Below are 23,155 nucleotides of genomic sequence, written 5' to 3'. Positions count from 1 at the left end.
TTAAATTATTCCTTCTCTTTAAAAAAAAGCTAAAACAAATCTCAGATGATCTGAGTGAATGCAAGCTCATTGAATCGCATATCAGCTTGTTCTATTTGAAAGTAGCTGGGTGAATATGAATTTATGAGTCTACGTTCATTAAAGATTACATTGTGTTATAAAAAAAATGCACCAGGATGAGTGAGATTGTGTTGAGGAGAACAGCACTAGGGACGTATTGTCACTGGAATCTACAGGGATTTCGTGGAGTACTACCCATACCTGAATATAAGTTTTATTAACCACTTGCCCTCCAGAAGATTTACCACCCTTCTTGACCAGGCCATTTTTTGCTTTTTAGCACTGCTTTACTTTAACGATTGTGCGGTCATGCAACACTGTACTGAAAACAAAATTTATATCATTTTTCCCACAAATAGAGCTTTCTAATGGTGGTATTTGATAACCAGTGGGTTTTTACATTTTTTGAGCTAGAAACGAAAAAAGACTGAATATTTTGATAAAAAAATACATATTTTTTAATTTCTGCTATAACACCTATCCAATACAAAAAAGTGTATGATGATAGGTAGTATGTTCAGGAGAGGAGTACAGAGTATATGATGATAGGTAGTATGTTCAGGAGAGGAGTACAGAGTGTATGATGATAGGTAGTATGTTCAGGAGAGGAGTACAGAGTGTATGATGATAGCTGTATGTTCAGGATAGGAGTACAGAGTGTATGATGATAGGTAGTATGTTCAGGAGAGGAGTACAGAGTGTATGATGATAGGTAGTATGTTCTGGAGAGAAGTGTATGATGACAGGTACAATGTTCAGGAGAGGAGTGTGAAGTGTATGTTTTGGAGAGGAGTACAGAGTATATGATGGCAGGTCGTATATTCAGGTGAGGAGTGCAGAGTATATGATAGCAGGAAGTATATTCAGGAGAGGAGTGGTTAAATGTGTGTCTAAGCAGTGTTTATGAGTGTGCTGTGAGGTTCTTTTACTAAGCTTTTGCTTGTTTTGCAGGGAAACAAAAGACACTGTCTGCCCACTGACAGGACAGAGATCTGCATTGTTTACATATGCAGAGCTCTGTCCTGTCTTCCTCCTTGCTGATCAGCGGGTGGTGGCAGACATCCATTGGCCAGCACCCACTGATTGGCTTGTGCTGTGTCTAATCACAGCACCGCCAGCACGCCTGCAGGGAGGTGCAGAATCACATATATATACAGTACATTGCGAAAGTATTCGCCCCCTTGAACTTTTTGACCTTTTGCCACATTTCAGGCGTCAAACATAAAGATATAAAACTGTAATTTTTTTTTAAGAATCAACAACAAATGGGACACAATCATGAAGTGGAACGAAATTTATTGGATATTGCAAACTTTGTTAACAAATAAAAAAACTGAAAAATTGGGCGTGCAAAATTATTCAGCCCCTTTACTTTCAGTGCAGCAAACTCTCTCCAGAAGTTCAGTGAGGATCTCTGAATGATCCAATGTTGACCTAAATGACTAATGATGATAAATAGAATCCACCTGTGTGTAATCAGGTCTCTGTATAAATGCACCTGCACTGTGATAGTCTCAGAGGTCCATTTAAAGCGCAGAGAGCATCATGAAGAACAAGGAACACACCAGGCAGGTTCGAGATACTGTTGTGGAGAAGTTTAAAGCCGGATTTGGATACAAAAAGATTTCCCAAGCTTTAAACATCCCAAGGAGCACTGTGCAAGCGATACTATTGAAAAGGAAGGAGTATCAGACCACTGCAAATCTATGAATACCTGGCCGTCCCTCTAAACTTTCAGCTCATACAAGGAGAAGACTGATCAGAGATGCAGCCAAGAGGCCCATGATCACTCTGGATGAACTGCAGAGATCTACAGCTGAGGTGGGAGACTCTGTCCATAGGACAACAATCAGTCGTATACTGCACAAATCTGGCCTTTATGGAAGAGTGGCAAGAAGAATTCCATTTCTTAAAGATATCCATAAAAAGTGTCGTTTAAAGTTTGCCACAAGCCACCTGGGAGACACACCAAACATGCGGCAGAAGGTGCTCTGGTCAGATGAAACCAAAATCGAACTTTTTGGCAGAAATGCAAAATGTTATGTTTGGTGTAAAAGCAACACAGCTCATCACCCTGAACACACCATCCCCACTGTCAAACATGGTGGTGGCAGAATCATGGTTTGGGTCTGCTTTTCTTCAGCAGGGACAGGGAAGATGGTTAAAATTGATGGGAAGATGGATGGAGCCAAATACAGGACCATTCTGGAAGAAAACCTGATGGAGTCTGCAAAAGACCTGAGACTGGGACGGAGATTTGTCTTCCAACAAGACAATGATCCAAAACATAAAGCAAAATCTACAATGGAATGGTTCACAAATAAACATATCCAGGTGTTAGAATGGCCAAGTCAAAGTCCAGACCTGAATCCAATCGAAAATCTGTGGAAAGAACTGAAAACTGCTGTTCACAAACGCTCTCCATCCAACCTCACTGAGCTCAAGCTGTTTTGCAAGGAGGAATGGGCAAAAATTTCAGTCTCTCGATGTGCAAAACTGATAGAGACATACCCCAAGGCGACTTACAGCTGTAATCGCAGCAAAAGGTGGCGCTATAAAGTATTAACTTAAGGGGGCTGAATAATTTTGCACGCCCAATTTTTCCGTTTTTTTATTTGTTAAAAAAGTTTGAAATATCCAATAGATTTTGTTCCACTTCATGATTGTGTCCCACTTGTTGTTGATTCTTCAAAAAAAAAAAAAATACAGTTTTATATCTTTATGTTTGAAGCCTAAAATGTGGAAAAAGGTCAAAAAGTTCAAGGGGGCCGCCCTGTAGCAGTAGATCTACAGGAGGTGGCCACAAAGTGTTTAAGGAAAATAATACAGAAGGTTTTAGAAATACTGTGAATTACAAGCTTAAACTAATTCATTTCCTCAGGAGAGCCAAGCTGTTTGATGTCCCTCTTTCTTATATCGTTATTAGGGGAAGCTGCTATAGATCCCTATTTAATTATAACTGCAGAACCTCCTCTAATAAACCCTCATCTCAGCACCAATCATTTCTGATAAGTACTGAAACATTCAGGTTCCGTTCAGAATCGCCGCGATTCTGCCTGAGATTCCTAATCGTGGTAAATTGCAGGACGCCTTTGTGATGCCATTACTTCTTAATGGCACCCCAATTCCACAGCAATTTTGGCACGATAAACCCCACTGCAATTGCGGCAAATCGCAACACGAGATGATTGTAGCTCAAAAAGGAGCAGAAGCTTCTTTTGAGCGACAGCGTTGCGGATTGTGATTTGCCGCTATCGCAGCTCAATTTATCATGCGAATATCGTAGCAAAAGCTCTGCATGATTGGGGTGCCAATAACAGGTATTGGCATCACACAAGCATCCCACGATTTGTCCCGATTCTGCCCACCGTCCGGATCCTAAAGCCCAACTGGTGGAAATTTGAAAGCTCTTCTTTGCAGTGGGGCTGTGCTGTACTGCACACATTAACTTCTCATTCAGGTCTAGGGTACCAGAAAAAGCAGTTTTTACTTACCTGATCCTCCTCTTCCCCAGCAACTGGCTTTTTCCGATTCTCCTCTAAGCTCTGGCAGTGGGCTGTCCCTCAACCTCCTCACATCCAATGCAGGGCTATGAACTCTGCACTGTACTTGATGCTGTCAAAGGACCTGTGTCAGCCATAAGGGAGAAGAGATTACAGGGAGCAGTCTAGTTGTGCAGAGGGAGTGGAGGTAGGTAAGAAAAAGATATGAGGAACATAGGGCGCTTCTGTTGGGGAGAGCAGACCTCTGTGATGGACAAATGATGACCTCCATGGTCATATATACAGTGCCTTGCGAAAGTGTTCGGCCCCCTTGAACTTTTTTGACCTTTTGCCACATTTCAGGCTTCAAACATAAAAATATAAAACTGTAATTTTTTGTGAAGAATCAACAACAAGTGGGACACAATCATGAAGTGGAACGAAATTTATTGGAAATTTCTTCTTGCCACTCTTCCATAAAGGCCAGATTTGTGCAATATACGACTGATTGTTGTCCTATGGACAGAGTCTCCCACCTCAGCTGTAGATCTCTGCAGTTCATCCAGAGTGATCATGGGCCTCTTGGCTGCATCTCTGATCAGTCTTCTCCTTGTATGAGCTGAAAGTTTAGAGGGACGGCCAGGTCTTCGGAGATTTGCAGTAGTCTGATACTCCTTCCATTTCAATATTATCGCTTGCACAGTGCTCCTTGGGATGTTTAAAGCTTGGGAAATCTTTTTGTATCCAAATCCGGCTTTAAACTTCTCCACAACAGTATCTTGGACCTGCTTGGTGTGTTCCTTGTTCTTCATGATGCTCTTTGCGCTTTAAACGGACCTCTGAGACTATCACAGTGCAGGTGCATTTATACGGAGACTTGATTACACACAGGTGGATTCTATTTATCATCATTAGTCATTTAGGTCAACATTGGATCATTCAGAGATCCTCACTGAACTTCTGGAGAGAGTTTGCTGCACTGAAAGTAAAGGGGCTGAATAATTTTGCACGCCCAATTTTTCAGTTTTTTATTTGTTAACAAAGTTTGAAATATCCAATAAATTTAGTTCCACTTCATGATTGTGTCCCACTTGTTGTTGATTCTTCACAAAAAATTACAGTTTTTTATCTTTATGTTTGAAGCCTGAAATGTGGCAAAAGGTAGAAAAGTTCAAGGGGGCCGAATACTTTCGCAAGGCACTGTAGAGGACTATAGTGAAGCTGGGGCAGCTCTTTTAGAAAGTAGAAGCAACTCCAAATAATAGGCATAAGAAAAAAGAGAAGACTCCACTAAGTGCCGCAAAGACAATCATTTATTGACACAGGAACATAAGGAACTTAGACAATGATTGTATACGCAGGCTCCAAAACGTGTTACTGCCCCCTGACGTCACTACGTTCTGTGCGGTCCTCGAGCGAGGCATGCGTTTTACCATGGCCTCGGACGGAAACACCTGTCCTGTGTGGGCTCCATACTTCCAACCACCTCGCTGCTGGACGGCTAAGGGAAACAGAGCCATAGGGTCAGCAACGGAGGGTCAGCAACGGAGCCCCAGCGATGTTACTATGTGCCCGTTTTATACGATCATCTTGTAAGTTCCTTATCTCTGTGTGTCAATAAAATATTGTCTATGTTGCACTTAGAGGTGCCTTTTCTTTTTTCTTAGATAAGAAAAAGAGATTGGTTTGTAAAAAAATGATTCTCAATGCATTTGAAGAACCTCCAAATCTGAACATACAGTGGGGATCAAAAGTTTGGGCACCCCAGGTAAAAATATGTATTAATGTGCATAAAGAAGCCAAGGAAAGATGGAAAAATCCCCAAAAGGAATCAAATTACAGATTAGACATTCTTAGAATATTTCAACAAAAGTTACATTTTATTTCCATCATTTACACTTTCAAAATAACAGAAAACAAAAAATGGTGTCTGCAAAAGTTTGGGCACCCTGCAGAGTTAATATCTTGTACTGCCTCCTTTGGCAAGTATCACAGCTTGTAAACACTTTTTGTAGCCAGCCAAGAGTCTTTCAATTCTTGTTTGACGTATCTTTGCCCATTCTTCCTTACAAAAGTCTTCCAGTTCTTTGAGATTTCTGGGCTGTCTGTCACGCACTGCTCTTTTAAAGTCTATCCATAGATTTTCAATTATGTTGAGGTCAGGAGATTATGAAGGCCATGGCAAAACTTTCAGATTACGCCTCTTGATGTAATCCCCCGTGGATTTTGAGGTGTGTTTATGATCATTATCCATTTGTAGAAGCCATCCTCTCTTTAACTTCAGCTTTTTCACAGATGGCATCACGGTTCCAATCCAAAATTTGCTGACATTTTATTGAATCCATTTTCCTTCTACTCGTGAGATGTTCCCTGTGCCACTGGCTGCAATACAACCCCAAAACATGATTGATCCACCCCCATGCTTAACAGTTGGACAGAGGTTCTTTTCATTAAATTCTGTGCCCCTTCTTCTCCAAACATACCTTTGCTCATTCCGGCCAAAAAGTTCAATTTTATCCTCATCGGTCCACAGAACTTGTTTCCAAGATGCATCAGGCTTGTCTATATGTTCATTTGCAAAGTTCAAACGCTGATTTTTGTGGTGAGGACGTAAAAGAGGTTTTCTTCTGATGACTCTTCCATGAAGACCATATTTGTACAAGTATCTCTTTATAGTGGAATAGTGTACCACAACTCCAGTGTCTGCCAGATCTTTCTGGATGGATCGTGCAGTCAAACGTGGGTTTTGAATTGTTTTTCTCACAATCCTGCGAGCTGTTCTGTCTGATATTTTTCTTGGTCTTCCAGATCTTGCTTTAACTTCCACTGTTCCCGATGACTGCCATTTCTTAATTACATTCCGAACAGATATTGACATCTGAAAATGCTTTGATATCTTCTTATAGCCTTCTCCAGCTTTGTGAACGTCAACTATTTTCAGTTTCAGTTTTCTAGACAACTGCTTAGAAGATCCCATGGTGCTGATTGTTGGGGCAAGGTCAGATGAGTCTGGGCATTTAAAACCTTTGAGATTGACATCACCTGGTCTTCCCAGACATTGATTGAGAACAATCCATGACACTGGCAGGTCTCAGCCTTGCAAAGGGGGCAGAGCATGCTATAAATTCTGCAGGGTGCCCAAACTTTTGCAGAATGTCTAATCTGTAATTTGATGCCTTTTGGAGATGTTTCCATCTTTCCTTGGCTTCTTTATGCACATGAATACAAATTTTTACCTGGGGTGCCCAAACTTTCGATCCCCACTGTACTTCAGTAGGAGGTTTGAACTTTGCTCCATTATGATGGTTAGGAGTTTTCCCTTACAGCCCCGGAGGCCCATGGAGAAAGTTCTGTGTTCTGGTCAGCAAGGGGTTGAATGGGATTGTGCTAGAGTTCTGATTGAAATCAAGGTCCTTCCCATTAGGCTTATTAAATCTTCCAAGGTCTGTGGGGGCAAGATGAGTTTTTGTGTCTACTTCCACTATTTATTCATTTTTAATTGAAAACCATTTAAAATAGTAATGCAGCTGTTGGGTTAGAATACATGCAGGTACTTTGCTGTGCCTGATTCTGGCAAACTATTAGCTTTAATTTTTTATGACCGGTTCACTTGCATATTGGAATGACATTGCTTTTTCTTATTAAAGCCGATACAGCGAGAATTCTAGGACAGGATTCCAAGCTCCTGGCAAGACTTGTGCAGTGGTGTGAAGTGAAAGATCACATTGGTGTACGCGGAGAAGCAAACCGTTTGCTGGCATCTCTTCTGCGACACAGCAAGTCTTCAGTAAGACAATAAAAATCTTCCATTAACCCCTTCATCAAGGGGGTAAAGCAAACTTTAAAGTGACATTAAATTATATCCTTATTCTCTAAACATAACCCATACATATCCCCTACTTAATGGCCTTGTAATACATTTTTCATGAAATCATTTCTTACTGCACTTTGTAATGTCCTACATCAGGCCAGAATTCTCCTTTTCCCCATCACTTCATTTTATTTGGAACAAGCAGTGCACATTAGTTGAAGTCATATGCACTGCTGTATGCACACTACACATACCATAGTCCATAGACCATCTCAGGAGTGAGCTTACATACACTATATTACCAAAAGTATTGGGACAACTGCCTTTACACGCACATCTCCTTTCTTATTCATTCCTATCAGGTTGGGGTCAGGACTCTGTGCAGGCCAGTCAAGTTCCTCCACCCCAAACTTGCTCATTCATGTCTTTATGAACCTTGCTTTGTGCACTGGTGTGCAGTCATGTTGGAACAGGAAGGGGCCATCCTCAAACTGTTGTATATCGGTATAGCCTCACGCTTTTGGTATTATGCAAATAAATAAATACATTAGAAAAGTGTCTGTGCAATCAATAGCTGCTTGCTGTAAATTAAAGTGCTTGTGCCTTTAAAGTAATGTGAACCCAATGTTGCAGCGCTGCTTGTACGCTAGATAAATAGGTTATAGATAAACCTGAAAAAATTAGTGCAAATTTGTGAACTTGTGCAAATGTGCAAACATGTACAAAGTATATACTGTGCAAATCTCGCAAGATCACGCAATAAATATACTCCAAATTCATAAATAAAATATCATATTCATATATATTAAATCATATAGTCCATATAAAGTGTCCATCACGTGCAGATAAGGTGCTCCTGTGCTTCACTGTGTGCATGGGTGGGGGTGATCCCCTTGTGGTTTCTACTTACCACAATACGCTCGGTATAAGGCATTCAGTAATATCCTGCAGTGTAGTCACAGCCTTTTCTTGCAGCCTGGAATTCACAATTATGTAGGAGAGGTCCTTATTGATGGTCCTTTAAACATATCCCGAGTCCCCTCATGGAAAAGAAAGGCCATCCATAGTGAAGTACGTTTAAGCAAAATTTATAGTAAACACGAAAAACTACTTACAAACATATTAAAAGTATAGGCAAATAGGTCACGGCTCGGTGGTTCGCTGCTCCCGCAGCGTGCGCTTCACTGGCCGGAAGTGACGCCAAGTCCGCTCAGCCAATCGCTAGATGCGTTTCGCCGTCCAATCATCGCGTCTTCTGTAGCTAGGGCAGCATCAATACATGATAAAACAATAATAATAATTAAAGTTCATATAAAAGTCCATATGAAGAATGACCAAGAAGAATCCTCCACACACCAGTGAATGGCAATGAAAACAGTGAAGATGGAGTCCTATCACCAAACACCATGTAGATATAGGTCAACTGCTTACCAGTTGTTGTTGACTCTCAAATTATAGAGAAGTCAACACCAACATGATTATGAGCTGTTTGAGCGATAGCCTCAAGACATCAATCCCGGTCCATAGGAATGTACTGATTAATGACCGTGACACTTTCAAGTCCGCCAATATCCAAAGTACTTCACTTCTCTCTGCAGTGGCTCCACTCAGTGGTGTAATACAAAATACACCACTGGGTGAAGTACTTTGGATGTTGGCGGATTTGAGAGGGTCACGGTCATTAATCAGTACATTCCTATGGACCGGGATTGATGTCTTGAGGATATTGCTCGAACAGCTCATATTCATGTATAATCATGTTGGTGTTGACTTCTCTATAATTTGAGAGTCAACAACATCTGGTAAGCAGTTTACCTCTATCCACGTGGTGTTTGGTGATAGTGTAGAGTGGAGTAATGCCGCTCAGGTGAGTCTGTATCTACAATCCAAGGTGGGTGCTGGACCTCGGCTCACCACCGCAAACAGCATATAGGAAGAAATTGGTTGCACACCACCAGGAAATTCAATGAAGAAGTTCTTTATTCGTACATACAAAGGTACAAGATACAGCAGGATGGATATGGTAGACGCGTTTCACTCAAATTCTACGTTTGTTCATTAAGTGAACAAGCACGTGGAATTTGTGTGAAACGCGTCTACCAAATCCATCCTGCTGTACACTGTACCTTTGTATGTACGAATAAAGAACTTCTTTGTTGAATTTCCTTGCGGTGTGTTTGGTGATAGGACTCCATCTTCATTGTTTTCATTGCCATTCACTGGTGTGTGGACTTTTATATGAACATTCATTATTATTATTGTTTTATGATGTATTGGCGCTGCCCTTTGGTGTATATGTGATTTGGCTTGTGTAATCTTGCCCATTGTGCTGACTGCGCTATCTTCTTGTCATTCCTTTTTCCAAGCGCAGATAGTTTTACTGTTTTTTTAAATTGATTTTATTGAACACACACAATATATTGTACCCAATTTGTTTGGTAAAATTCAAAAGATGAGGTTGAGTTGAGTAAGAAAATACCAAATGCGTCAAGCTTTTAAATTCTTAATCCCTACCAATATGTCTAATTCATGTAAACCTTTATTAATATAAACTAGCTAGAACACATGTATAGCAACCCTAACCTACTTTATATGTAGCGCTTAAAGAATAAGTTCACTTTTTAAAAAAAAATAATAAATGCACATTTTTTTTGCAAGTAAAAAATGTGCATTTATTTATTTTATTTTTTGGAGCTTGTAAAGCATTGCACCAGCAATCAGCAGATTGCTGGTGCTATGCAGGACTCCTGCAGATCTTCCCGTGTATCTCTGTGCCCATACATCCCATAGGGACAAGAGGATACAATCTGAAAGAAAGAGAGAATGAACTACCATGGCCCTCCACAGCGCCGTGGTAGTATCATTGAAAACTACAAGCCGACAACCCAAAAGAATGCCTGACCTTTTCGTTTTCCGTTCACAGAGAGCTGTGAATGAGTGACGTGGCTGGATCCCTGCTAGTTATCAAATCGGGAAGGTGTGGGCGCCGGTCCATTCATAACATGTTTCATCTTACACCCTAAATATGGGTGTAACATGTTACCAAAGGTAAACTTATCCTTTAACCCTGAAAGAACCACAGTTGACTTTTCAAGCAATGCCACGCCACCTCACACACCAAGGCTAAAGAGGGAATATTTATTTATATGATGCATTCAGCAACTCAACAAAGAAAATGGCAATAACAGTTAACAATAATGGATACCCATTTTGTATAACACCATAAATAACTGAAGGACCAGATGTCTCTGTCCCTGAGCCCTAAAACCAGGGAGGTCCGAAGTAGGGGTGGTATTGGGAACTAAAGTTACGATAGTCTCTCCAAACTAATCCCACTGGCCAGTAAGTCACCGGGGGGGGGCCAAAGCTCTGGCATTGGAGTGCTCAGATCACAATGCTGGGCATACATACCAAAACTGTATCCTTAAAATAGGTGTCACTGTTCCTTTAGGAAATGGGCAAGAAGTTGTGGCCAGCATGCCTGTAGTCCCATCCAGCCTATACTACGATAAAAAGATGTTCCCAGCCAATCAGTGTCCTTTTATGTCCTGGGAAATGGGCAAGTTATCCTCCAGCTCATAGTGGCTTCACTAGTTTTATGGGTGTCCCATGTCCTCTCTCTCCTGCGGCAGATGTTCTTGCTGGCAGTCGAGGAGAGAGAAAAAACAGCTGCAATGCTGGCTGTGTGCAACACTGGCAGCCTGTTCCATGCAGCAGCAGGTTGGAACGCCGCTAACCAATGCTACATGTAAAAACAATTAAAACCATGCTCCGACAACATATTTTCCCCCTGTGACATGGTATAGATCAGTGATGGCGAACCTTGGCACCCCAGATGTTTTGGTTTTCAATGATGCTCAACTAGACTGCAGAGTGCATGAACATTATGGGAAATGAAGTTCCAAAACATCTGGGCTGCCAAGGTTCGCCATCACTGGTATAGATAGTGAAACAATAATATTCATGTATATACAGGTAACCTAATTAGCGAATTTTAAAGACTTGCAGACCTGAATCCTTAGTACAAATGTACAATACTCAATAAATAATCAATAAATAACATCAGCATTCCCAAGTTCAAAACAAAAATGTAATAAATATATAAATAAACGTAAGATTCTCCATAAAATATAGAGGAGTGGTTCTGTAGTCCCCAAAGATAACTCATAACATTGCAAATGATAGGTCAGCACAGGCACCACAGGAAGTTATCAGCCCACAGGATTTCTGGCAGGATCAACACATATTGTTTTGAACTTATGAAACGGATGCAATAAAAGAAAACTTTCAATGGTATTTTTACCAGACCATAAGTTACCAAATAAGAGAAGTTCATTGTTCAGGTTTACATATGTTTTAATATGAAAATTCCATCAGTGTACGTTGTTATAAAAGATAACCAAAAGTATGCAACACTTAGGCTGTACCATATGAAGTGTACTCAAAAGAATAAATCTCTACATAAGTAAGAGTGGTGGTGAAGCACAGGTTAAAAAAATCAAGAAAAACATGCAGCAAGCCTATTGGATGTTGGGGGTGCTTCTGTAGGATCCCATGCAATAAAGATAGAATATATAAAAGGTACATTTAATAGCCCAGATATGTGTTAGAAATGAAGAAGTGCTAAGCAGACATCTAGGGGTTACGGGTGGATAATCCACTCACATGAAGATGTAGGGAAGTGGGATAAATGAGTTGATAATTCTGCTCAATGCCCCAAACGAGTTCGACAAATATGCTTTTCAATCTATTTTAATGTGGTTTGCTATTTACAGGAAGTTGTAAAAGCCATTCAGAAGGCCAAGGGTGTTAAGCATCTGGTATCCATGACAACCAGCGAGCACGCCATCATGCAAAATGAAGCCCTTATCGCTTTGGCCATCGCTTCTGCAATCAACCTCGGTAAAATGTCACAACATAATTGTGTTATTTTTTCTACAACTTAAAGCCTAAGTTCACCTTTTGTAAAAAAAAAAAAAATAAATGCACATCTTTTTGTAGGTAAAAAAAATCTGCATTTATTATTTGTTTACAATGCATCCTGTAAAGCGATGCATCCGCAATCTGCAGATCATGGGTGCAAGCCTGGATCCTGCGGACTCTGAGTACACTGTCTGCCCATAACTCCGATACAGGCAGGGAGTTACTGAATAGTAGGAAGAGACAATGAACTACGAGAATGCTCACCAGGGCCCTAGCAGTTCATTGAGAACTACAAGCCTGCTAGGGCCACCTTTGTAAATTACGGGGCCCCATACAGTGTACTTGACAGGGCATCCTCCTCTCTCCCCTGCTTGGTGTGACTGTATTATCAATTCAAAGCAGTACATAGAAAGGTGCAATGAGAAGTATACAATACAGGGCAGAAAGAAATGGCAGTGTTGAGCTGTGGAATGTATAGTGACAGGGCAGTCAGTGAGAAGTATATAGTGGGAGGGAAGTCAGTGAGAAGTATGTAGTGGGAGGGCAGTCACTGAGCAGTATGTAGTGGGAGGGCAGTCACTGAGCAGTATGTGGTGGGAGGGCAGTCAGTGAGCAGTATGTAGTGGCAGCACGGTCACTGAGCAGTATGTGGTGGGAGGGCAGTCAGTGAGCAGTATGTAGTGGGAGGGAAGTCAGTGAGCAGTATGTAGTGGCAGCACAGTCAGTAAGCAGTATGTAGTGGGAGGGAAGTCAGTGAGCAGTATGTAGTGGCAGCACAGTCAGTGAGCAGTATGTGGTGGGAGGGCAGTCAGTGAGCAGTATGTAGTGGGAGGGAAGTCAGTGAGCAGTATGTAGTGGCAGCACAGTCAGTAAGCAGTATGTAGTGGGAGGGAAGTCAGTGAGCAGTATGTAGTGGCAGCACAGTCAGTGAGCAGTATGTGGTGGGAGGGCAGTCAGTGAGCAGTATGTAGTGGGAGGGCAGTTAGTGAGCAGTATGTAGTGGCAGCACAGTCACTGAGCAGTATGTAGTGACAGGGCAGTCAATGAGCAGTATGTGATGAGAGAGCAGCCAGTGAGTAGTATGTAGTGGGAGGGCAGTCAGTAAGCAGTATGAATTGGGAGAGCAGTCAGTAAGCAGTATGAAGTGGGAGAGCAGTCATTGAGCAGTATGTAGAGACAGGGCAGTCACTGAGCAGTATGTAGTGACAGGGCAGTCACTGAGCAGTATGTAGTGACAGGGCAGTCACTGAGCAGTATGTAGTGACAGGGCAGTCACTGAGCAGTATGTAATAGGAGGGCAGTCAGTAAGCAGTATGAAGTGGGAGAGCAGTCAGTAAGCAGTATGTAGACACAGGGCAGTCACTGAGCAGTATGTAGTGACAAGTCAGTCAGTGAGCAGTATATAGTGACAGGGCAGTCAGTGAGCAGTATGTAGTGGCAGCACAGTCACTGAGCAGTATGTAGTGACAGGGCAGTCAGTGAGCAGTATGTGATGAGAGAGCAGTCAGTGAGTAGTATGTAGTGGGAGGGCAGTCAGTAAGCAGTATGAAGTGGGAGAGCAGTCAGTAAGCAGTATGAAGTGGGAGAGCAGTCATTGAGCAGTATGTAGAGACAGGGCAGTCACTGAGCAGTATGTAGTGACAAGTCAGTCAGTGAGCAGTATATAGTGACAGGGCAGTCAGTGAGCAGTATGTAGTGGCAGTACATTCAGTGAGCAGTATGTAGTGGGGGAGCAGTCAGTGAGCAATATGTAGTGGTAGGGCAGTCAGTGAGCAGTATGTAGTGACAGGGCAGTCAGTGTAGTGACAGTATGTAGTATATATTGACAGGGCAGTCAGTGAGCAGTATGTAGTGACAGGGCAGTCAGTGAGCAGTATGTAGTGGCAGCACATTCAGTGAGCAGTATATAGAGAGAGGGCAGCAAGTGAGCAGTATATAGTGGCAACACATTTAGTGAGCAATATGTAGTGGTAGGGCATACAGTGAGCAATATGTAGTGACAGGGCAGTCAGAGAGCAGTATTTAGTGGCAGCGCAGTCACTGAGCAGTAAGTAGTGGGAGGGCAGTCAGTGAGCAGTATGTAGTGAGAGGGCAGTCACTGAGCAGTATGTAGTGGGAGGGCAGTCACTGAGCAGTATGTAGTGGGAGGGCAGTCAGTGAGCAGTATGTAGTGGCAGCGCAGTCACTGAGCAGTAAGTAGTGGGAGGGCAGTCAGTGAGCAGTATGTAGTGAGAGGGCAGTCACTGAGCAGTATGTAGTGGGAGGGCAGTCAGTGAGCAGTATGTAGTGGGAGGGCAGTCAGTGAGCAGTATGTAGTGGGAGGGCAGTCACTGAGCAGTATGTAGTGGGAGGGCAGTCAGTGAGCAGTAAGTAGTGGGAGGGCAGTCACTGAGCAGTATGTAGTGGGAGGGCAGTCACTGAGCAGTATGTAGTGGGAGGGCAGTCAGTGAGCAGTATGTAGTGACAGGGCAGTCACTGAGCAGTATGTAGTGGGAGGGCAGTCACTGAGCAGTATGTAGTGGGAGGGCAGTCACTGAGCAGTATGTAGTGGGAGGGCAGTCAGTGAGCAGTATGTAGTGGGAGGGCAGTCACTGAGCAGTATGTAGTGGGAGGGCAGTCACTGAGCAGTATGTAGTGGGAGGGCAGTCAGTGAGCAGTATGTAGTGACAGGGCAGTCACTGAGCAGTATGTAGTGGGAGGGCAGTCACTGAGCAGTATGTAGTGGGAGGGCAGTCACTGAGCAGTATGTAGTGGGAGGGCAGTCAGTGAGCAGTATGTAGTGGGAGGGCAGTCACTGAGCAGTATGTAGTGGGAGGGCAGTCACTGAGCAGTATGTAGTGGGAGGGAAGTCAGTGAGCAGTATGTAGTGGCAGCACAGTCACTGAGCAGTATGTAGTGGGAGGGCAGTCACTGAGCAGTATGTAGTGGGAGGGCAGTCAGTGAGCAGTATGTAGTGGCAAGGAAGTCACTGCATAGTATGTTAGTAGTATGGTATGGCAGTCATTAAAGAGGTTGTAAACCCTTTTTTTTTTTTTTTCTTTTTCACCCTGAAAGACAAACACATAATGAGCTAGTATGCATCGCATACTAGCTCATTATGAAATACTTACCTTAGTACGAGCCCCCGCCATGACGCCCGCTTAGCTGTATGACGGGCGACATCTCCAGTCGCCCGTCTTCCGGGATCGCGGCATCCGGACATCTGATTGGCCGGAGCCACGGTGACGTCACTCCCGCGCACGCATGTGGGAGCCGACGGTCACGGCACGGAGTTCTGAAGGAACAGCACCAGCGGCCGTTCCTTCAGAGCGCATGCGCCAGTGACGTTACTGGATGCATCTAAGGTAAATATCTCCTAAACGGTACATGTTTAGGAGATATTTACAGTACCTATAGGTATTCCTTATCATAGGCTTACCTATAGGTACGAGTGTCAGAGGAGGATTTACTTCCTCTTTAAGCAGTAGAAAGTGGCAGAGCAGTCAGTGAGCAGTATGCAGTGGCAGGGCAGGACAGCCAGTTGAAATCCAGCTCAGATTATAATGGAGCCATATAAAGCCATCTGTCTGTGTACAGTGTAGCATGCAGGGCTGGAGCCACAGAGAGGGACAAATTGGAGGATATTCCTGCTATCAGCAACCTACCACACAGCCGGACTTGGAAGATTGTTCTTTCTCCTGCCCCATCTTCAGCAAGTGGATCCTCAGACTGAAGCAGCCACCTGTGCAAGGAGGGCAGGAGGCACCCCCTGGCTTCCAGTCCCAGGATACTCTGCCCAGCACATAGGGGAGGAGTTAGGGAGAACCTGAACTCTGGGGAGAAGAGAGAACCAAAGGCAGCCTCCACCGGTGGGACCCAGGGCTAGAAGGGAGGGCTGCCTATAAACCCCTAACGTTAGCCTGGGAGACTGCAAAGAGCCTTTTGTTTTTAATCAAATGGACCCAGTCTGGCAGACTTGCAGGGAGATAAGGAAATCAACAAGGCTATGCAGCACTACCAACTAGGAAGCAGAGACTGCATACATCAAGAGGAAAACAATACTGTTATATTACATATTATTTTACATAGACACAAGGCTTTTTAAAGGTTAATATACATTAAAAGGATCACTTACAAAGATTCGATCACTTTTATGTGTATATCTAAAAGCATTAAAAAAACGTAATTTACACTACAACATACAATTGCATCTATTTTTATTCTTTTTTTTTTTTTTCATTCCAGAAATAGTTGAAGAAGTCTTTAAAGAGTCAGATTTGATATTAATTTTACTCAAAGTTCTGCAGGACGAATCAATGGGTCCAGAGGTGAAATACAATTCAATGGGTCTGCTGTGTAGCCTTCTAGACTCAGGTATTGGTGGACAATTGTATTATACCTTTTACTTTTACTGAAAATGCCCCAAAGAATCTGGGAAAGTTTAAAGTGGAACTATGGACAGAATAAAAAAAAAAGCTGTCAGTAGCATTTACAGTACACAGCAGTCTTTTTTCTGAGTCCCATTTGTAACAGTTTTCTTACCTGTTGTTTTTCTGAGTACCCAACTAAACTGTCCACAGCAAAAGTGGCAGGGAATTAAAGGGTTGGGGACAAACCTTTGTAACACAGACGGGGGTGCTTACAATGGTCAGTTTTTTATTAATTTAAAGACTTTCCCTGAAAAAGCAAAAAAAAAAAAACTTTATGTAACAGTTTTCAAAAGTTTTAGCAGGAGTTAGGCTTTCATTTGTTAGTTACTTATGTAAAGTCCATATAAATCTATTAGTCCGTCTAATACTACCTTCTCCATAGGTTGGCAGTGCTGCTGTCCAAGGGTAGCTGTGTTGCTCTTCCATATATACAGTGGGGATCGAGAGTTTGGGCACCCCAGAAAATAATTTGTATTAGTGTGCATAAAGAAGCCAAGGAAAGATGGAAAAATCTCCAAAAGGCATCAAATTACAGATTAGACATTCTTATAATATGTCAACAAAAGTTAGATTTTATTTCCATCACTGACACTTTCAAAATAACAGAAAACAAAAAAATGGCGTCTGCAAAAGTTTGGGCACCCTGCAGAATTTAAAGCATGCACTGCCCCCTTTGCAAGGCTGAGACCTGCCAGTGTCATGGATTGTTCTCAATCATCGTCTGGGAAGACCAGGTGATGTCAATCTCAAAGGTTTTAAATGCCCAGAGTCATCTGACCTTGCCCCAACATTCAGCACCATTGGATTTTCTAAGCAGTTGTCTAGAAAACTGAAACTAAAAATATTCGATGCGCACAAAGCTGGAGAAGGCTATAAGAAGATAGCAAAGCGTTTTCAGATGTCAATATCTTCTGTTCGGAATGTAATTAAGAAATGGCAGTCATCAGGAACAGTGGAAGTTAAAGCAAGATCTGGAAGACCAAGAAAAATATTAGACAGAACAGCTTTCAGGATTGTGAGAAAAACAATTCATAACCCACGTTTGACTGCACGATCCCTCCAGAAAGATCTGACAAACACTGGAGTTGTGGTACACTATTCCACTATAAAGAGATACTTGTACAAATATGGTCTTCATGGAAGAGTCATCAGAAGAAAACCTCTTCTACATCCTCACCACAAAAATAAACATTTGAACTTTGCAAATGAACATATAAACAAGCCTGATGCATTTTGGATACAAGTTCTGTGGACCGATGAGGTTAAAATTGAACTTTTTGTCCGGAATGAGCAAAGGTACATTTGGAGAAGAAGGAGCATAGAATTTAATGAAAAGAACCTCTGTCCAACTGTTAAGCATGGGGGTGGATCAATCATGCTTTGGGGATGTATTGCAGCCAGTGGCACAGGGAACATCTCATGAGTAGAAGGAAAAATGGATTCAATAAAATTTCAGCAAATTTTGGATGGTAACTTGATGCCATCTGTGAAAAAGCTGAAGTTAAAGAGAGGATGGCTTCTACAAATGGATAATGATCCTAAACACACCTCGAAATCCACGGGGGATTACATCAAGAGGCGTAAACTGAAGGTTTTGCCATGGCCTTCACGATCTCCTGACCTCAACATGATTGAAAATCTATGGATAGACTTTAAAAGAGCAGTGCGTGACAGACAGCCCAGAAATCTCAAAGAACTGGAAGACTTTTGTAAGGAAGAATGGGCAAAGATACCTCAAACAAGAATTGAAAGACTCTTGGCTGGCTACAAAAAGCGTTTACAAGCTGTGATACTTGCCAAAGGGGGCAGTACAAGATATTAACTCTGCAGGGTGCCCAAACTTTTGCAGACACCATTTTTTTGTTTTCTGTTATTTTGAAAGTGTAAATGATGGAAATAAAATCTAACTTTTGTTGACATATTATAAGAATGTCTAATCTGTAATTTGATGCTTTTTGGAGATTTTTCCATCTTTCCTTGGCTTCTTTATAAACATTAATACAAATATTTTCCTGGGGTGCCCAAACTTTCGATCCCCCCTGTATTGAGTGGAGGAGTGAGTGTAGCCACCCTAGTACAGAAAGTCTTTTACTGGCCAGAATACCAGGTGGAAATAAAGGGAAAAAGCCTGCAAAAAGAAAAAACAAATGTATCTACCACATCTGAGCTGCAACATATTATTGTTTTTGGGTTTAGTTACACTTTAATGTTTTTAATAACAAATTATTTAACACAACTGTGCTCAAAATGTGTAACTGTTCTAATAATTTCTTTTGAAATTAGGTTTATGAGATATAATAAAAACATTTAAAAAAAGAGAGATTTCACCAGCCAGGGATTGCACCAAGACCACCAGCACTGGTCAGTGTCTAGTATCTCCAAATGCTGCAAGCAATGGTCAGAAAATATTTCCAGTTACTTAGTCAAATTGGAGGCAGGCAAGGCCTCCTCAGGAAATTTCTCCTATCATTAACATGCTTCAAACCAGCATCTCCTCATCTATGTACACTTGCACACAGTTTTTGAAGGAACTCGGCAGGACGGCTGTTACAAACATCTTGGAGAACTAACCACAGGTCTTCTGTCTCTTCATGTAATCCCAGACAAACTCGAGGCTCTGGGGGGAGGATTCACTCCTAGTTCTTCTTTATGCTTAACCACTTAAGCCCCGGAGGATTTGGCTGCTCAAAGACCAGGACCTATTTTGCGATTCGGCACTGCGGGACTTTAACGGACAATTGCGCGGTCGTGCGACGCTGTACCCAAATGAAATTGACGTCCTTTTTTCCCACAAACAGAGCTTTCTTTTGGTGGTATTTGATCACCTGAAAAAAGTGACTATTTTGAAAAAATAACAATATTTTTCACATTTTTTTATATGAAATTCCCCAAAAAAAATGTAAAAATCAAAATTTTTTAACATTTTAGGCCAATTTGTTTTTTGCTACATATTTTTGGTATAAAAAAAAAAAAAAAAATCGCAATAAGCGTATTTTGATTGGTTTGCGCAAAATTTATTGAGTTTACTAACTATGGGAAAGATTTATGTCATTTTTATTGTTTTTTCTAACTAGTAATGGTGGCGATCTGCGATTTTTTTTTTTGGCGGGACTGCAACATTGCGGCGGACAGATCGGACCCTTGACTAAAATTTTTGACACTTTTGGGAGTACCAGTGACATTACTACAGTAATCAGTGCTATACATATGCACTGTTACTGTAAAAATGACACTGGCAGGGAAGGGGTTAACTTTATTAGTGATCCGTGGGTTAAATGTATCCCTATGGGTGTGTTTCTAACTGTGGGGGGGCGTGGCTAGTGATGTAACCACAGAGACATACGATCCTACATAGCAGAATCGTGTAGTCTCTGCAGTTACACAGGGGAGAATGACAGGCGGCTTTGTTTACATTAGCCGCCTGCCTTTCTCCCTCTCCAGCGGGAGATCGCGAGTGACCGGCGGACATCGGAGCCACCGGTCACTCGCGCGGGGATGTCAGGGAATGAGCGGGGCAGGAGCACGCCTCTGGCGGCATACGCTGGCCCCCTAGAGGCTCCTGGGCGAGCTACGTAGCCCTACGTCGGTTTGCCCAGCAGAGCCAGACTGCCACAGTAAATAGTTGAGCGGCGGTTGGCAAGTGGTTAAGATAGTTCTTAATGACATTGGCTGTATGTTTGGGGCCCCTTTCACACGGGCTTTCCGATCAGGTCCACCTGTCAGTTTTTGCAGGCGGACCTGATCAGACACTCCATTCACCCCTATGGGGCAGCGGATATCAGCAGTGACACCCGCTGCTATTCGATCCGATCCTCTTCCTGAAATCCAGACGGATGATAACCATATTTTCCATCCGTCTGAAGGATCGGATGGGATTGGATGAAAATGGACAGGCGGACCGTTTTCATCCGATCTCCTCATAGCGGAGAGCAGGGCTCTGACAGGTCCATCTCAGCACAGTGATCGGAGACAGACTTGTCATCTGCCTGCTCAGCAGGGATCAGCAGATTGATTCCCCGCTGAGCAAAGGGGAACACCCATGTGAAAGGAGCCACTTATACCAGTAAAACCTTTCCAGACATTCTAATCTTTTACAACTCTATACAAAACTAAATAAAAAAAGTTTTGGCTGGTCCTACAAGAAATGTAAATATAAAATGTACGACTTGTGTACTGTTGAATTTTATAGAGAGGTTTTCTTTCTGCAGATGACCTAAGAAAGGAAATGGAAGCCGCCAACTTGAAGGAGACTTTGGAGAAGCTTTGCGGGCACAGCAATAGCAATGTGGTCAAACAAGCTAACACCGTCCTGCAGATATTGGCAAATGCCAGCCAGACCAGTGACCACTTCTTTGCATAGTTTTTATCTTCCAACAAAGCAATATGTAGCAAGTCTACTCCTTATATTTTCCACTAGCAGCGTAGCATTAGTTTATGCTGACAAAGTAGTACATTAGCTAGATACAAGAAACATGCAACAAAACAACATCAATCATGGCTAGACTGTGGTATTATCAGCAATGCCTGTACATCTTAATGAGTACAACAAAGTAAAATAGAATCACAGAATACTAGTGATGGATAAAGTTCAGAAGATGTATAGGAAGGCAGTGCAAAAAATATGTGTGCAAACTGGTAATCCAGAGCAAACAGTTGAATTTTTGTATATTAAAAATCATTTATGAATGAAATGTATGCTAACAAGATCAATTATTGTTCCACTTAGCAGTCAGCGAGTGTCCAACTGTCATTTTTTTTCAGGGCAGTCTTGAAATAAGGATTCTGATTGGCAACAAGAAAGGTTTTCTACACACTTTTCACTTTGTTCAGTGCTCTTTGCTTGGCTGAAAAAGGCTAAATGGTCCATCTAGCCCAGGGGTGTCCAATGTTTTGACCTTCCTGGGCCACATTGGAAGAAGAGGAATCGTCTTGGGCCTTAAATAAAATACACTAATAAGAAGGATAGCTGATGAACAGGAAAACTGGGGCAGATCACAAGTTAATGATCACTGATATACAATTGTGTTAAAAATAATAGCAGTGTCTTTAAAAAAGTGAGTAAAACTCAAAATCCTTATAATAGCTTTTATTTCATACACGCAAATGCATTGGGAACACTGCATGGTCTATTCCAAATCAAACATGAAGAAAAATGTTTCAAATTTGTTATCACTTTACAGAAAGTGAAGAAAAAGAAATATTAGACTTTTCCTAAAAACAGCAGTGTCTGCATTTTTCTTTACAAAATCAAACATTTACTGTATAAACTGAAAAATGCTTGAAGATTTAGCTTTCTTGTGAATCCCTGAACTAATATTTAGTTGTATAACCACTGTTTCTGAGAACTGCTTCACATCTGTGTTGCATGGAGTCAACCAACCTCTGGCACCTGTGAACAGGTATTCCAGCCCAGGACCATTGCGCTACAGTCCACTATTCTTCTGCATTTCTTGTTTTGTCACCCCACAAGTTTTCTATTGGATTAAGGTCCCGGGATTGGGCTGACCACTCCATAATGTTAATCTTGTTGGTCTAGAACCAAGATACTGCTCGCTTACTGGTGTGTTTGGGGCTGTTGTCTTGCTGAAACACCCATTTTAGGGGCATTTCCTTTTGGGCATAAAGCAACTTCAAGTATTTTGATGTATTCAACTGATTCATGATCCCTGGTATGTGATAAATAGGCCCAATACCATAGTATGCGAAACATTCCTATATCATGATGCTTGCCCCGCTATGATTTACTGTCTTCACAGTGAACTGTGGCTTGTATTCAGTGTTTAGGGGTCATCTGACAAACTGTCTGTGGCCCCCAGACCCAAAAAGAACAATATAGCTTTCATCAGTCCACAAAATGTTGAGCCATTTCACTGTAGACCAGTCAATGCGTTCTTTGTCAACCTCTTCAGCACGTCATTATTTCAACAATGGGACTTTGCGGGGGCTTCTTGCCAATAGCTTTACATAGGCGTTTTCTAATTGTTACACAGGTAACTTTAGACCAGGCATGTCCAACCTGCGGCCTGGGGGCCACATGCGGCCTGGAAACCCCAGGCAATGCGGCCCACTGCCCCCTGACAATTTTTTTTTTGCTGGGGAGGAAGGAAGTCGGGTTGGGGGCACGGCCTCAGCGGCTTCCAACTAACGGTAGGAAGAGGCTGCCTCGGAGGATGGGGGGGGGATGTGAGCATGTGCAGTGTTTCTGACTCCTACCACCATGACCACTTCAAATCAATGAAGTAGTCATGGTGGTTAGAGTGTTCCTTTAATATCTCTCAGAAGAAGTAAACCTCCATACTGATTCCATTTCATTTGATCATCCTCTAGTTGTGTTAAATTAGTGCAGGGGGTGCAGCTGCACGGGGGGGGCGCAGCGGCATTTTATTACTTATATACCTTAACTATAGTATATATTTTATATGCGGCCCGAAAAAATTTCTCTACACTCAATGTGGCCCAGAGAAGCCAAA

The 23,155-nt window shown here is 42.2% G+C and overlaps 1 protein-coding gene across 3 annotated transcripts in view; it reads left to right on the top strand.

The window, feature by feature from the left end:
* LOC309563838 (rap1 GTPase-GDP dissociation stimulator 1-like) overlaps positions 1-21,353 on the top strand; it is a 296,711-nt gene extending 275,358 nt beyond the window's left edge. For all 3 annotated transcript variants that reach the window (XM_082268470.1, XM_082268469.1, XM_082268471.1), the window contains 4 exons: positions 7,190-7,329; positions 12,129-12,255; positions 16,501-16,629; positions 20,894-21,353. In XM_082268470.1, the coding sequence (XP_082124596.1) occupies positions 7,190-7,329; positions 12,129-12,255; positions 16,501-16,629; positions 20,894-21,045 (548 nt within the window). In that variant the 3' untranslated portion in view covers positions 21,046-21,353. The remainder of the gene's footprint in view (positions 1-7,189; positions 7,330-12,128; positions 12,256-16,500; positions 16,630-20,893) is intronic.
* The last annotated feature ends 1,802 nt before the right edge of the window (positions 21,354-23,155 follow it).

The sequence above is a fragment of the Pelophylax lessonae genome (genome assembly GCF_965119305.1).
Source record: "Pelophylax lessonae genome assembly, chromosome: 9".
NCBI lineage: Eukaryota > Metazoa > Chordata > Amphibia > Anura > Ranidae > Pelophylax > Pelophylax lessonae.
Note: the sequence above shows the minus strand (reverse complement) of the source record. Positions and strands in the feature narration are given on the sequence as shown.